This window comes from Chanos chanos, chromosome 6, assembly GCF_902362185.1.
Source record: "Chanos chanos chromosome 6, fChaCha1.1, whole genome shotgun sequence".
NCBI classification, from domain to species: Eukaryota; Metazoa; Chordata; class Actinopteri; order Gonorynchiformes; family Chanidae; genus Chanos; species Chanos chanos.
Genome location: NC_044500.1, coordinates 37,430,380 through 37,447,927, shown reverse-complemented (window position 1 = coordinate 37,447,927; position 17,548 = coordinate 37,430,380). Strand labels below are relative to the sequence as shown.

General features: G+C 41.1%; 1 protein-coding gene across 3 annotated transcripts in view; it reads right to left on the bottom strand.

Annotated features, from left to right (window-relative positions):
• plekha6 (pleckstrin homology domain containing, family A member 6) overlaps positions 1-12,475 on the bottom strand; it is a 46,703-nt gene extending 34,228 nt beyond the window's left edge. For all 3 annotated transcript variants that reach the window (XM_030776562.1, XM_030776564.1, XM_030776563.1), the window contains exon 1: positions 12,199-12,475. In XM_030776562.1, the coding sequence (XP_030632422.1) occupies positions 12,199-12,239 (41 nt within the window). In that variant the 5' untranslated portion in view covers positions 12,240-12,475. The remainder of the gene's footprint in view (positions 1-12,198) is intronic.
• Between the last annotated feature and the right edge of the window lie 5,073 nt (positions 12,476-17,548).

The window sequence follows — 17,548 nt, the reverse complement described above, 5'->3', positions numbered from 1 at the left end:
GTTCCTTAAGCACTACTGTCACTCTTTGTATATGTCATATAAACAGAAGCACATGTCATTGGACACCATCATCTGCACTAGCATTCTCAAGATATACTTATGAATGGCTGTCATTCCACAGTGTTAGCGCAGGCACACAGAGAATAACACACACTCACACTCACACACACACGCACATGCACACAGACAGACCATGTCTCTAAATCCAATAACGACAAAAGCGCTGTATACGTGTTAAAAGGCAAGGCATAAGTCTCCCTCCAGCACTGCATTGCAGTCATCACTGACCTATACCTCTTAGTTTCTCTTCACGCGGCAGCTGCCTGCCAGACCCACAGCTATAAACTTCCTCCTGGCTACTGTTCTCTTAGCACACACGGGTGCAGTGTCCTTCCTACCTCACTCTCCTGTCTGCGCGGAACTTCAGCATCTTCCCCCGGATCAGGCATATACCACACTGAGCAGACGCACAGCAGAGAGAGGGAGTGACAGAGCAGCTGGCTACTGGTGCTAAAGAAGACCCTTTATTGCTGTCGCTGTGGGGTGTTGGATACAATAATTGCTGTCCTCCTTTCTCTCCTTGAGAATGTGTGCTGCAGCCAGCGTCTCTCTCTCTCTCTCTCTCTCTCTCTCTCTCTCTCTCGCTCTCACTCACTCACTCTTTCCCTCCCTGTTCCCTCTCTCTGCACTCTTCTCCCTGGCTCTTGTGCTGTCCCTTGCTCTCTCTCCATAACTCCCTCATGCTCTCCTGCCTTCCAGAACTGCAAGGCTCAGCTTATTTGGTCCTTGGGTCTGTCAGTCTCTCTCCCCTTCGTTTTCCCCTTATTCTATGGTCACTCTCGCTCTCTCTCTCTCTGTCTCTCTCTCTCCCTCTCGCTCTCTTTCACTCTCTCTCTCTCGCTCGCTCTCTCTCTGTCTCTCTCTCTCTCGCTCTCTTTCGCTCTCTCTCTCTCGCTCGCTCTCTCTCTGTCTCTCTTTCTCTCTCTCTCTCACTCGCTCTCTCTTGCTCTCTCTCTCTCTCAGTCTCTTCTTCTGTTTGTTTTGCTTTTTCCCACAGGAGTGACTGAAACACAGGGATTCATGTGGCTGTCCCATCTGAGGCAGGGCTAAACTGTGGATGCCGCCCCAGTGCCTGTGAGAGGCATAACCAGAGAGATAGAGAGAGAGAGAGAGAAAGAGAGAGAGAGAGAGAGTCACGAGCCACATCCCCTAAGGACTTTCATGACTGTCTGAGCTGAAGAAGAGTATCTTGGAGAGAAAAACAAAAGGCCATCAACTATTCAGGTGCTTGCTCCATGTTAGCCCTCTTCCCCCCTCCTAACTGACCATATACCACCACACAGACACAGAGCCTCTCACTGCACAATAATTACATCCATATTTCAGACTCAGACAGGCCCCACATTAAAACTGCTACAGCAGGGCCCCTGCACTCACAGGCATATGAAAATGTCACTGTATCACATATGTCAATGTCATACATATGTTAATCATGTCTACAGACATGATGAACGGACAGTTCACACTCACACTATTCAATCATTTATTATCTGTTGAATCAGGATATTTGTTTTTACCACCAGTAAAGTAAATGATAATGAAAATGGTACCCTTAATTATTTGAAAATAGAAAAAAAAAATACCAGAGAGGAACGCTGTGTGCAAATCGAGTCAGTTCAAAGTTTGCTAAATAAAGGTTAATTGATTCCACATAAAATATTGGTCAGTTTTGCTTTTCAAAACATTTTGAAGGGTTATATTTACAAAGCTATGATAAATGTCGTCAGACATTGCAATTATATGCTGATTAATCTGTTCAGTCTGAATGTCTTGACCTATCACGAAACAGATTCCCATTTATTATCTGAAGGAAGCCTTTATGCGACAGTCCTTAGAAATGATTCAGTATCTTTGTAGACTTCTCGTGTCTGCTTAAGCACTAGCGACACCATACAGGTACATACAGGTACATGTATCTTTTGGCATTGAGTTCTCAAGCCATTATTGTGACACCCCTCAAGTCAATTTAATGATTTTGACCCCTCTCCCCCCACCAACAGACTGACCCTCCCCACACTCTTTTCCCCACTGCAGTGGATATGAAAAGGACAAAGGAGATCACCTGTTCCTCTGTGGATTAGCAAAAAGTCTCCTTGCGTGACTGTGCTAGCCCTTATCCTTAGCCTGAATCTATCTTACAACATATAGAGTCACCACCATAACCTCAGACCCAATGTGAAGAGCGCTAATCTGTCCCTTCCTTTTAAGACCTCACCAGGCTAACATAGTACTCTGAGGTGCATGTGAAGGGTTAGTACATTATGCATTCTACCCTTTATACCTCCGGTAACTGACCAGTGTAATAATGGCAATAAATGCATTGTCCGGTTGATATTTAAAAATCATTTCAAGCATGACGAAGAACTATGCCCGTCACTAGGGGACAAAAAACTGCCTGCCACAAGACACAGTGCTAACCTATTTGTTAGCCTAACACTAGCAAGTGAAATAAAAATGCAAGTAACTAGCTGACCACAAAACATCTCTACATATTTGTGAGAATTTATTTGCATGTTGCAGCCTAAGCACATCAGACATTGAAAAAAGGGAAGTGTTTTGGGACACAGATGGTCAGGCTAACCCCCTTGGGCAATATTTATCATGTCACCTCTCCATGCAACCCCTGCTACTTCTATGTATTAGACAAAAATGGTTTGGTATTGTATGGTCAACGGGGTACACAATTATATTTTTAGATATATTGGAGGCATACAAGTTAATATGGTTATGCAGGGTAAATATACAATCACATGACATGTTCTGACCAATCAGAATGGACTGTCTCCCAAGGCGAAGTATTATGTTTTCAGGGCTTTGGTTCTCTGTAACGATGCCATGCTGTCAGTGTTAGATAACTCAGCTAGCATGACGATTTATTCAGTAGCTGTTTCTCAACTCTGTCTTTGGACTGCGCACAGCAGTGTCATGGTCTGACTCACTTAGTATTTCAAGCAACACACACCAATTGAATCCATGCCTGCAGTGAGACAGTGAAGGTCAGCCAGGGGGTCAGTTTGTCATCATTGTTCACAGGAGCAGTATGAATTCTATGACCACTCTCAGAACACTCTGATATCAGGTGCATGAAGCACAGGGGAAGGAAGAGAGAAAGAAAGAGATGTTTTGTGACAGATGAGATTTTTTTTTTTTTTTTTTTAGCAAAATACTGCTGTCTGATTTGCTGTGGTCATTGGGTGATAAATCTTAATTCTCTTCAACTAGCAATCAGTATGGTATGACCTTCACTATTGTTTTATGTTATGTTTCTGGTCATGCCAATGTTAATCACATAATGCAGGGGATTTGTGATTTGCTAATTACAAATTCTCTGAATCTTTTGGAAGCTAATTTTATGTTTACAACCAATAATAATCCAATTCCTATTCAAAGAAACCTGAAAGAGAAACAACTCTCTGATCTATTTATTTATTTATTTATTCATTAACTTAGCTAGTTAGTAAGACAGTTGGTTAGTTAGTTACTGTGGCCAACACAAAAAGTGGAATATACAGATAATATTGGTACAGTCTGGCTCATCTTACCTACCAGCATGTCACAAATTTGCTTGCAAATCATTTCACATGCAAACTCCAGACAGACTTGGCAGGCTAACACTATGTGTGAAAGGTGCACAGTTTGTCACGTTCCCTGCACTCCAGCCACAAAGCTACTCTTCATTAGCATGCAGTGTTTTGGCAAGCAGTCAGCTTTGAACTCTAAGCTCTCCCAACCATCGTACTGACAGCCTCTCCAACCCCTCCGTACACGGAGGGACATGGGGCTTGGCACAAAAGCAGACCAATCCAGATAGGCCTTTCATCTTCTTTGACAAAGAAACCCCAGAGGCTTTTGATACAGCACAAGCTTCAGATAAAATGTGAATGTGGGCTTGCTTCTCTGCACTATAGAGGTGACCTTTCATTTACTTGTAGAGTTTTATGAAACCAGAGAAAGATGAATTAGAGGGAGGAAGGACTGACTTGTCTATGATTTAATGATGACTGACTTGTCTGTGATCACATTTTTCGCCACAGAATTAAACTACCATAAATGATTTCCTTCTCTCTCTCTCTCTCTCTTTCCCTTCCTCCCTCTCTTCTCTCTCTCTCTCTCTCTCTCTCCATCCTGGCACGGAGCTCATTCTCTCTCTTGTCGCCGAGAGATGATGCAATCATGATTGCTAAAATGGTGGCGACGGTGCACACATCACTGCTGCCACATCACACGCGCCACATCTCCCCTGCCTGGCCAGAGAGAGGGGAGGGGCTCCAGGCAGGCATAATTAGACTTCAGTGTAAGCCATAACTCTCAGATAAGCCTACAGCGGCAGCATCACAAAGCAAAACCTCAGCTCTCCACAGAAACCACTGCCCGTTAGTACTGCTGGAACCTGATAATAGTCTGTGCACACACAGAAAAACAACATTTCCTCTAGGCTTATGATAACATTCAAGGCCTGGGCCAGTCATTTCAAAGGCCTTGACGGTTAATGAAATGTATTTTTAACAAAGTAGTATTCATTTGGAGATGAATATATAAGAACTATTGAAGAAAAAAAAAAATCATCCATGATCTGACTTGCAGCATTCTTTGGTGAATCATGTGTGGCGTGACCAGGGCAGCTGTCACCATAAATATTTCTGAGGTCATAATAAGTGCGCTTGTCTCATCTAATAACGTGGAGAACGAGTGGAAAAACAAATACGTCGTTCCTCTGGCGAACTTTGTGTTAGCGTCTCCGAGCCACACATGCCACTGTGACTCACACCACACTGCGGCGATGTGATGACGAATCCGCTGGGTTGTGTAATTCACCTGCCTGATGGGAAAGCCCTTTAGACTTTCCAGTAAATTCTAAAGCAGGCGTACATTCAAATTAATTCGAAATGTATACCTACGACAATGTTGATAGAATGTTGCGTTGGCAGGGCATGGAGACAACACAGACCGAGAGAAAATACTGAAGAGCGTAGATTGTTTCCCATGCTGACTGGCCTAGGTGAGGTCTACTGGAAACTCACAGTAAATGATACGGGAAGTTCCCTGTATTCCCTTTAACATTCGTCAAGATTAGAATTACTTTATCACTGGGTCAGAGCCCTTTAGTGCTCAGGGCCTCCCATAGCTGTAATCTTACAGTATCAAAATTTAAAGACAGAGAGAGAGAGAGAGAGAGAGAGAGAGAGAGAGAGACATAAAATATCCATTTTTAATTTATGAAACAGGCTGCTCAGAGTAATTCTCAGGTATTGATTGCAGTGTTTCACCCAAATGGATCGATAAGTGCTTGAGCAGACAGTCTGCTGACTGGGCCATACAATGGGACCATCCAACAACTTAGCACAGTCAGTCACGACACCTTCCATTAACCAATGCTACACTTAATTCATCTACATTCAATACTTAGCTTTCTTGAGTGACAATGCTCATTTAAGTCTGATACCTCAAGAAGGATTTAGGCTTAATCACAATCTTTAGGCTTCTAGTAAAATGCCCCTGCTGCTTTACTCATGTAACCCTCAGTATATGTATGTATTGGGAAAACGAGGGAGGGAAAGAAAAATACTGTCACAAAATTGCACTGTAAAACATTTCTCGGGTAGCCCTACAGAATGCAATCAAAGCATCAGTCTTCTTGTAGTCAGGATCTTACCCCTTGTGTCTGTGTGGGGGGGAAAGTAAATCTGCCAGACACGCCTGCATGACATCATCACATTAGGGTACGATTAGCTCTCAGTGTCAGGTGTACTCCCCCCCCCCCCCCCCCCTCTCTCTAACCCTCTCTCTCTCTCTGTTACCTTCTCTCTCTCTCTCTCTCTCTCTCTCTTTCTCTCGATCAAATACATGGAAATGTACACTGAAAATGTACATGTGTTCAAAAATATAGCATAAAATAATTTAGCCATATATATTTCATCAATACATCTTGCTTAGTGGCACGTTTGTCATTCCACAGCACTCAGTGGCTCAGTGCTGTGACTTGGGTTGTATTTCAACTGCACTGGGGCATGTTTCAGAATAATGAATGCAGTCCTGTTGGGTAGGTCAAACAGAGGTGTATAATTTCCATTGAGTAATTGCATGTAATTTTAAAAGACTGATCAAGTGATCAGACAATAGTTTCACCTCTTATTATTTCTACTCTCAACATCAATGACATACCTCAGTGTACTGTTTAAGAATATAGCCAAGTGTGTGAGAGAGGGGGCAATTCACATAAATGTAAACCCAGAAAGGAAGTATGCACACACACACACACACACACACACACACACACACACAAATACAAATATAAACATAAACATAAACACAAACAGTGAAGACAAACATGCAATCACATTCATTCAAACACAAAAGGAAAGCTTACTGGCCAAATCTTCTGCTAAACTAGACAGTAAAGAGGTGTTGATGGAGGTGAAGATGCAGCAGTCAGATCATCAGTAAAATAAAGTCAGTCCTGTTGAGTCACGTTGTGGGCCTATGTGTTCTTCTGCATGGACAGGTGACAATACATGAAAACCAGTTCGAGTCTGCCATAGTGTGCGCGCTATAGTGTGGAAAAGAGGAGCATTCTTCCCTAAAGTCTGCATGTTTAAAGTTCATACACTTTTTTTTTTTAAAGCTGGACATCTGCTGTGCTTTACTACTTCAAATATGCATATTTTTTAAAAACATCATGCTCCTCAGTGCTTGAGCCCTGATCCCATCCTCCTGCAGAAGGCTGGCAAAATGCACTCTCCTCTTAGTCTCAATGAGAGTATCATCTGTTGATGCCTGAAGCAGTAAACACTATCCATTTCCTTTCATTCATGCGAGACAGACTTTTTCTTTACAATCTATACAGAGTAAAGTGAGCCAATATGCTGTCATATTAAAGTCAGTGAAAGTGCAGTGATGGTGCAGAGAAAATACACACAGTATTCATTTAAGCATAAGACACAGATGAATGTTGTAAAACTTCACCAAAGGAGATTTTAGCTCATAAATGACAATACTAGCTTAAGCTAATGGAAGTCTGAACATCTCTGTAATTGGGATAGATGGAACAAGAGAACTTGACCTCTCTGTAAGTCCATGCAAGTGTGTTTTACTGAGGGCTATAACCCAAGTTTACTACAAAACAGAACTCACTGTTAAGAGAGGGTCTGCTAAAAGTATGCTCGGGTGCCAAATATGAAAGGACCGAGAGGACTGCTTGTGCAAAGCCAGTTTACTCCCAGGATGTACCGAAATGGTCTAATTAGTCTTGTTGGTTTGCATTGCATTTTGAAAAGGTCATTCTAAGACGTTCCAGGAGGAGGGAATCAAACTCTGTAAACAAATGATAATAGATTTCCAAATAAAGAAAAAGGTCATTATGTGTCAAGTCTATTCAAATGGTTGTTCTCATGAAGAAATCTTGTGAAATGATTTTCAACATATTGCGTAATCCCAAGATCAAGAAACATTTCTTTTATGAAAGAGGCATTCGGGTAACCTAAGAAAACATAAGAAATGGGAGGAACTATTTAATAATTATCTGCTCTAAAAAAAAATCTAATGGGTTTTACTGACTGGATTTAAACTGACAAACAAATCCAAACAGACAGCCTGTTATTAAAATGATAAAAGTTATAATTATAATACAGGTATCATCTAGCTTTAAGACGGCCTTACCCATTTCCTTTCTAATCTAAAAATAAACAAAAGCATGTGTCAATATGTGCTATTTGACTCATTTACACTGTAAAAATCTTATGTTTAGTCCAGATAAACCCTTCTAAAATTAAACTAGGATGTGCCCATAGTAAAATTATGACCTCAATAATAGTAAATAAATGATCTTGTGCCCACAAACATGGGACACATGGTTTGGAAAAGCTAATGTCAGATTGGCTCCATGATGGATCAGGGAGAATGAGTTTGTTTTACATGTTTGTTTGTAGCTCACTGTTAATATTTATAGTTGCCTGACTAAGGTTGCCCGGTATCTAGGACTTTAAACTAAAGCAGTCAGTGTCTTGATAACTGAGTGTGTAGGTAAAACATACCACAGAGACAACAAAGGACAGATTAAACAAGATGTAAGGCTCCTTCATGTACACAAGGGCGTTAACAAATCCCCAACGACAGGAGATGGCTTAAGACAAAGTTTAGGGTCAGGACATGGAATGTGCTTTTCCACAAATCAGACAGGGCCTACAGCTGGAATTTGTCAACCTCCCAGAATTAAATACACGTCTACTTAATGGACTAGAAACACAATATGTCAAACCAAGATTATAGATGTTAAAAAGATTCTTACTTTTAATTATTCATCACTCATTTTTAAATATGTCACATTTGAAAAAAGAAAAAAAATGTTCATCTCCTCTGTGTATAATTTAACATATTAAACGTAATCACATAATCACTTCACTCCAATCCAACCGATCAATATCTGAGTTCAGACAAAACAAAATTCACATAATCACATTCCTGATTCATCACTGAGCTGCAAAAAAAAAAATGATATGAAATCCAACCACTGACAGAAAGGAGAAGCTCATCAATGTGAAATTGGTTGTAAATGGTTGCTTTACTTTCCTAAAAGTTATTGTTGTGTCTAGTCGTGACGTGGCACAGTACTTGAGTTTTAGTGAAGACTGGTAATATTTTTGGTCTTCAGCTGACAGATCGCCCTCGTAGCTATTGTGCACAACTTCTAGCAACTTTTAGAATACCTGTCAATTCCCTCTGAGAAATCACTATTTATCAACCCACCATTTTCAAGGGTGGTTGAGGAGTATCACGTGCGAGGGCTTATCTTCAGGTATAAGGAAGGTTGGTAGCAATATTATATGAGTAATATAATTTTTTGTTAGTTTGTGGTTGAGAAATGATGATAATTATGTTTCCCTCATCCCATTACAAATGTAAGATCTGCATCTCAGCATATTATGTCAGAGGGAGATATAGTGTAATTACATAGCAAAAGGATTTCTGTCCATCTGTCCATCATCAGTAAGAGATAATGGAAGGACATGTTCAGAGTGGCCTTTAATAAAAGTCCACCCACGGTCTGCCAGTGTAAGCTTGTGTAACTTCCCCCAAACTCTAACGCAAACCATATTCTCTTCAAAATAGACTGTAAAGCGAGAGAAAATGCTGATAGCATGTGGAAAATTCAACTCATTAAACAGAACAAAGCAATATGGAGTACAAAAAATAACAATTAGGGAGTGTTAATGAACTAAGGAAACCTTAACTGTTTTGACTTTAGAGAAACATTAAATACTATGTTAACATAAAACTTTGTGGGCACTTGGGAAAGATTCAATTTGACAGAACTATTAATGATGTTGATGCCTCTGTTGCGGCAAAGTCTTTCGTGTAAACATAAACAAGCTAGAGAGATGTGCAGACAACTGCAAACAACCCACTGTTTGACCCTGTTTTCAAACAAAAATGTCTGACTTACTAGTATAGCACATCATTCTAGCATTTCATCGAGGTAATTCAAGGTTTTGGCTCTAATATGAACTTATCAAGCTCCTGACTGAGGGAGCCAGGGAAATCCAAGGAAAAAGGCACATTGTTCTCTGGAAAGTCCCCCCATTCATTGCTGCTCAATTAAGAGATTACCCCTGATTAAACACATGCCACAGCATCACGCTAATTAATTAGCTTGGTCAAAGTGGAAAATCAAGAACAAATGTTTGGAAAACAAGAGTGACAGTATTTAACAGTTAATGTCTTAGTTAATGTCTTTCTAAAAGCTCATTTGATAAGGCCGTTGTGATTTCAGTCTTAATGAGGCTATAGCATGGCTAAGCTCCATGCTACACACTTGCAGAGATTGTACAGCTCAGTGACACAGCAACCTAGATCTCCAAATAATTCTGTCAGACTGGCCTTGGTCACACACCAGGACAGTGTCCTCTGCTAATCTGTGGCCCAATCAGGCCAGAAAATTAGGTCATGTTTAAGTATGCAAAACTGATATCACAGGGTAACTAGGAGAACACGATTTTATAACTTTTTTGAGCTCCAGCTGGAATTGAGGGCATGTTACTTCTGCAGAACGTCAAAACTGTTCTATCACTTCTGAATTCATCAAAGAAAAGTATCATCTTTCATTTCACATTCCAAAAGGGATATACTCCAAACACAGGCAGAGAGAAGCTAACAAAAAGCACTTGACATTTCATATGGCATACATAGTTCAGGAGGCTTGCGACCTTTGAGTCATTTCAAGCTACACGCTGTAAATTCATCAGAATGATGCCATGTATAATGAGTGGTAAATCTGACAAAAAAAAGAACTTTCAGGTTATCTGTTCTTTGATAGAGCAATAAGGCATTTTTATTACTGTATCTTAAAATGCTGAACAGCACTTTAAAACCAACTGTTTTCATACTAGATTTTATTTCTGCTCCAAAATCCTCCTTTTAAGACGGATGATTCACGTTAAGTACACACCCCAGCTGGAGAGAGGCGTTACCAGCACATTCCAAAGCACAATACCCCAATCCATTAGGTGTACTGTTCCTTGTTGTCCTCTCCTCCACTAAGGTTTAAGTACTGGAATGGTGGGGCATTCTGCCAGGTCAAAGCCCGACACATCTCATGCCAAAAACTGAGAGGCAGAACAATATTCCACATCATAATTCAAGCTCCTAATTCTACAAAATTACATCCTTGTTGCTCTTTCCCTTCAGCACTCCCTAACAGAATGTCAACATACCCCTATTTTGTAAGCAAAGAATGCACACCTGCACAGGTGTAAGAGGCGCCGTTGATTATTAGGCAATATGTTAACAGGTCAGTAAGTCTGTCTGTCTGTCAGTTGTCCAGTGACAAACAACAATCTGAACCTCAAGACCATCATTAATCCTGATACCATTATTTTTTTTTAAAGTTCCTAATGTTTGAACTTAAAGCACACAACACTGCAACAGACCATTTGCCACAAAAAAAATCCATATGAAGCTTCTCTTACATTCCGTGACAGTGTTGTTGCAATTAACTGTATGTGTGTCATTTGTCATTATATGCAATAGTTCCATGTAAGTAAACTTCTAGAGAGATTCCTTTAGTTTCCTTGCTTAGAGTAGACACCAGACATCTGACTGTAAAGAAGAATACAGGATTGAGAAACTTTCTTCTTGTTTGTGACCTCATATCCTCTTACTCTAAAGATTGGGTCTGATACTGGGAGAAACAAACAATGTGCTGTCTCTCCTCACTAAATGTCAACAACAAAACCCACAGCATTCAGTGCATGCAAATAACTAGTCACAAGCATGAGACTGCGTTTGAACACGGGCCCGTCTGAAGCCTGATGAGGATGAATGTTTAAAAACCCTCCAGAAAGGTCACGTGAAGGTCTCCGCAAGTCACATAATTTCTGCAAATTAGTAGTGAGGTTTTTACAAGGTGTCAAGGTCACTGCAAAGAGGTAGTTATTTAGCCCACCCAGCTGCAAGCACAGATACTTAGTCAGGTGCTTAGTAAAGATTAGTTCAGAGAGAAAATACTAATGTCAGGTAAAGTTACAGTGCCCTCAGAGGCTAACTTCACTGTTACCCAGAGTTCAGATGGTTAACATCACTGTTCCCCAACAACCTACAGGAAAGCATGGATGCCTGGGTGAAGTAAGGTCTGAGCAAACACTAGAAGGGAACAGTAAACTATGCACCAAACAATAAGGGCAGATACAAAATCAACTAGTTAGTCATTAACTTCAGAAAAGATAGACTATCTACTCAAACTTGAACGAGAGGTCCCTTAACAGGTTACAAGGCCTCTTTGGTGCACTTGCTTGTTTTTTTTTTTTTTTCTTTTGAACCACCAATTTCATTTTAAAATTTAATCATTTACTCACATATGTTCTGCTCCACAGTCTCCACAGGCATTTCTGATCTGTTCCTGTGTCTACAGTGTGTGTGCCATGCTTCTGGACCTCCTACACCTCTTTCTCTCTCCCTCTCTCTCTTTCTCACTCACTCTCACTCGCTCTCTCTCTCTCTCTCTCTCTCCACATGCTCTGTTCTCACTTCCTACCCAAACTCAGTCAGAAGAGCCTTGCATAGAGTGGCAGCAATACTAGCAATGCTGCTAAATCTAAAATAAAACTAAATATTTATTGGACAAAGACATGCAAAGCACAGACCTACCTCATGGCTTCTTCTTCCACAGATTCCTCACTCTGCTTCATCTTGTTCTCTGTTTTCTGTCACTAAATTGTACTTTGCACACTCTATCCCTTTCCCTTCCTCACCGTATGTGTTTGCTCTGTCTCTCCCAGCGTCAATTGCTGAAGTCAAGCCAGAGTCCAGGGGCCAGTATGAGTGGAATTTAAACAAGAAAAGCAGAAACAATTGCTTCTTTGCGGGTAATATCTTTTCTTTCTCCTGCAGCTGAACTCGTGCACACATATGGATTACATTCCCAGTAGAGCAGCCAGCTGGATTTAAGCACGGCGGCGCAGCCTCCGACCCCCCCCCCCACCCCCACGCCCCCACCCCCCCCACCCCACCCAAGCTCTCCACAGCCCCTGCTTGCTCCCTCAATCTTCCAGTTCTCTAATAATTAACTCCTATTCGGGTGGGAGGAGTCCACTTAACCCTTTCGTTGGTCTCCACCATACCCCAAAATTTCTGAGTCTATACAGTAGAGACCCTTTCATGAGGGACACTTTATCTGTCCTTATATGCTACAGTTACATAACACCAAGAAGTAGGCCAGTGCAACTTAGGCTTGGGTAGGCCAAAATCAGGCATGCTTCTCAGCTCAGAGTAGAATGAAATGGGCTGCAGGAATGGAGCAGCTTGATTCATGAAAAGACAGAGTTTATTTGCTTGAATGCAAACTGTAAAATGTTGAGGCTTTGCTGAGGGAAAGAGAGGGCTCAAACACCAAACATTGCAAACACAATCATTTTCTCAACAATGGTTTCTTCCATCATGAAACCATGTTGAAAGGTTTTAGGGGTCAAAGTGTTTTAACAGTGTTTTTTGGGTTTTTTTTTAAATTTATAATTAGGTCTCTTTTGTCAAAACGTTTTTTTCCTCATTAATTGCTTCCATCCGTGTGCTACAAGACATTTCAACCCAGCCTGTTCCTCATCCATGTGGATTTTTATAGTCAGATCATAAGCACTAGTGGCAATGACAAAGTGATTATATACTAACGACCCTGAAGTTCCTTTAGTATGAGGCCACATACTAATGACCAAACTAATGAGTCTGTCAGCTGGCAAGCTGATGCACATAGAGTGCCAAAACATCCTTGATTTATATAAAAGACACTTTAAAGATACAGGAGTGCTGCTTTTCTAATCTTTTCTAATACTAATCTTCTCAGAATTCAGAATTCATCAACACTAATAAAGTCAAGCACTTCTTTTGGATAGTGAGATAGTGCCTCCTGCTTTACCGTCTGAAGTGCATTCCTGGAAAGTGTGAGGACATCTAGAAATCAGAGTCCCATGGATGTGCCATCCAGTGACCGGTGAGATGCACCTAACGCTCGTCCAGAATCTACCACAGCACATCAGTGACCAATATAATGAGTTTTAACAATATAATTTAAGAACTATTGGACTGATTTTTCCCTCAAGTGATTAGAGTTTGAGTCAAAAACTTTGTCCCTAAAATTTGTTAAATATTCAAAGGAGGTGCAACTGCGCTCTCCCTTTATGTGCCGAAAGCCTCATTTGCCACTGTCATTTCCATAATTTCTTCATTTCTATAATTTCATTCAAAATATTTACAACAACAACTTACTTACAGCAGCACTCTTCATCTTCCCCTTCTCTCTGCTTTCAAGGAACCCAGGCAAACATTAGCCTACAGGCCTTTGGTCACCCTCTTTCCCCAGTGCAGACAATAGTCAAAGAACAAATGATGACTAAACCAATCACTGTCCACTCTTGATTCAGTGCCCTCCCCTGTCCACCAGATTTATGGCTCTCCCTCTACTTGCCCAGTCAGAATGCGTCCTCCCTATCTACTCTGTAAGGCATGCAAGCCTGGAGACAAAAGCCTTACTTCAGCCCCTCATTCCTAAAACAAACTCCCAATGAGTGCTGTCACCATAACTCACCAAGGTGTCTGATAACCAGGCTTATCCCATTACAATTCACAATGTGCCCAGATTGTTTGCAAATTGTTTTTCATTCTCTTACATACAAAGATCCAACTGTTTCGCAGTACTACTCCGAAATGATAGTAGATTTCTAAATGACCTCTGCTATCAGACATCCTGGCTTTTCCTGTTTTCCCCATTTTGTCAAGACAAAACAGGTTGTCAAAAGAGACTGGAGTCTCCCCAAACCTTAGCTAATCTGTATAGATGTTGACTAAGCTGAACAATCAGACATTGAGAAAATGGTTTTCGAATCAAGTGTATGGGGTTATGTGTATTGGTTGGATCTGAAGCATTTACAAAGAGAATAAGGTTAAACAAAGACAGTACTAATAAATATATGATAATAAATAAATAAATAAATAAATAGATAGATAAATAAATAGATAATGAATCATCATGAAAAATCCTCACTGTTTCAGGATGATACCAGGATCTTCAAACTTTCACTAATCAACATTAAACGTCTTATTTGCAGAGGCAGGACCCCAGCAGAACACATAATTTAACAATTGTGTGTCACACAACCAACTGAGGTCACATCCTTTTGATATTCACTTAGCAGCTTATTGACACATAACTAATTAATGGATTGTTTAGAGGGAGAATAAACAGCCATGGGTTTAAACTGGATTGGACAGACGAATGCACTGGAGGCTAAATACTCTTGGGAATGCCTGTTATATCAGTTTGGCTAATTTAACAGTCATCCCAGATCTTGCATATTTCTAAATTTGTATTTGAACCAAAACAATTATGATCTTTCTGAAAACACTGACTGTCCATAACACATAAATCAGTGGAGCTGCAGTGTATATATCAAATAAGAGATCAAAAAAGAGGCACAAGGTGAATTTTTTTTTTAAAGGCTGAGCTAGAGAAAGAGCATCCAAATGACAAAATGGCCAGGATTTAGTGTTTTGTAAGCTGACACAGGCGCCATGCAGATTCTGACATAAGAGTCCATTCTGATCTGATTAAAATGGACCTGTCCTGGGAGAAGCCCTGGAGAGCATTGAAACAGGTGGCTCATTTCTGCTCCCCTGGTCACTGCCGAACCTGTGCCAGCTTCCTGCTTAAACAGACACGCAAGAGAGAGAGAAAGAGAGAGAGAGAGAGAGAGAGAGAGAGAGAGAGAGAGAGAGAGAGAGAGAGGAAAGTGGGCCTTAGAGATCAGATGTGTGTCTGTGAGGGGTTTGGGTTAAACAGTCACAGGGACACAGCAGATGAACAGGGACACTCTGTTTGCTTCAATTACATAAGCATAACCACAGGCACTGACTTACTGACATGCGTGTGTACACACACACACACACACACACACAAACAGAGGCACACGCACACTTTATTAACATGCAAGCTGCTCAAGATCAAGCAATGAAACTGGAGAAGAACAAAATAATATATATATATGGTATGACTAGTAGGCTTACTATTGCATAGCAACAGCACATTCTGCTGAAAGCACACAGAAGTGCAGACTACAGAAAACACACAAAGTCTGCTTCTTGGAAAAAGGGAGGTGGAAATAAGGGACATTATAGAAGACATATGCTCAGTGTAAATCTACCTCTGTCCATTTTTACAGTCTAAGATGACACGGTGTGACAGTATTTCTGTCCTCATTGCTCTTAATGTTCTCCTCTTCATCACTACTGCTCTCTTGCTCCAAAACATGTCAAGCTACAGACAGTCCGGTTAACCCTACAACTCATGATCTTTATGAGAAACAGGACAACACTGCTGGGCAACCTTACAGTTATCTTAGAGACACACTTACAAACCAGTTCCACAAGCACCCGTAAGCATATAATGCTCCTACATAAACATACAGAAACCTCCACAGATAATCTTAGACACACTTTGGCTGGGTCAAAGAAGCCAAAAGGAAATGGTTATTTACTATAGTCTGACCAAAGAGAAGCTTAATTCGCAGCCTGGGGTGCAACGTCTCAAAAGGCCCACAAATCTCTCCTCCCACTCGGCCAGTTAAAACATTCCAACACCTCATCCTTTGTTTTCACTTTGGCCCATTTACTTACCAATATACCGGTCATCTCTAAAGTGACATGACTAAATATGCCTCCTCGCAGATTAAATTTGAGAGTTAGGGGTTTACGTAAATGGACAAGACATCTGGTTTTTCTTGCTCACCATCTTGACCACAGCGTGGAAACATAAAAAAAATAACACCTACATTACACAGGAGATACGTTTTACATTTATTAGATATCGGAAAGGAGAACAATAGATCGTGAGTTGCCTGAAAAGACCGAGACTCATGGAGGAAGTACAGAGGGATGGAGGGATGGAACTGTCGGTCAGTTCAGGCAGGACTAACACGGAACAGGTATGAGCAGGTTCCTGGAACGACAGGAATGTGGGCTGACGCATTCTCCAGCTGTGCTCAGGAGCTCTACGCGGAGTTAAAAACCTTTTCTCATATGAACATCAACACCGCTAATTTAAGAAACCCTGGAGAGTGGTGGCTCATAGCAGACCAGCAGCAACAGCCATGATGAAATAACAGAACTGTGAGCCAAAACTAGAGAGCTCAAGACTATCTGACTTATTCTCACAATTCAACAGCTTTGCAAACTCTGGAATTGCCTCTGATGTTGTAGAGGCATTGACAGTGACAGTGTGTACTTCTGCCCATAACCATATGTTTTACTTACTTGTTGAGAAATGTGTTTCATGACTGAATCTGGTTAATATTTAAGCCACGGTTATAGTCTACTGATGCAAGGTTAGCACTCGTATCAGTGTGAAGACATTGCACAGTAACCCTCTCACAGCTCTTGAGCAGGTTTGTCTCTTGTGAAAGGCTAACATTGACACCCTGTGGCCATATCACAGGAAGCCTCATTCCCTATTTTTAGCTCATACATACCGCACTACCACAGGGAATGTTTTACATGGGAAATAAACAATCTGTGGCCGGCATGAATTAACAATAAACAAACAGGTTATAAAAAATCCCGGAGGCCTCCGTAATTTTCATCTCATTCCGTGTTCAGTGACCTGGGTAAGTCAACAGAAGTTCAAATAAAATGTCGAAAAAAGGTCTTGTTTTGGTCTGCAGGAACAGAACTGAGGGCTGGCTAAAAGGACAACAACGTTTGGGCAGTACAAGAGAGTTTGAGGGTGTGTTTGAAGTGCGTCCGGACGTTTGAGGTTTGTGCGCTTGTGTGAATCTATCAACGCTTGCCTGCTGTCTTGCTGACACATTCTATATTTAAACAAAAGAAAGGCTCATCTTCTAGATAGCTCATCACCCTGGTATTTAGCTGTACCCCTGGTCCTCCCTCTGCCTCGGGCTAGACGTTGTGGGAGTGATTAGTGATTAGTATGTCTACAAGTCTGTCTCCTGACTTA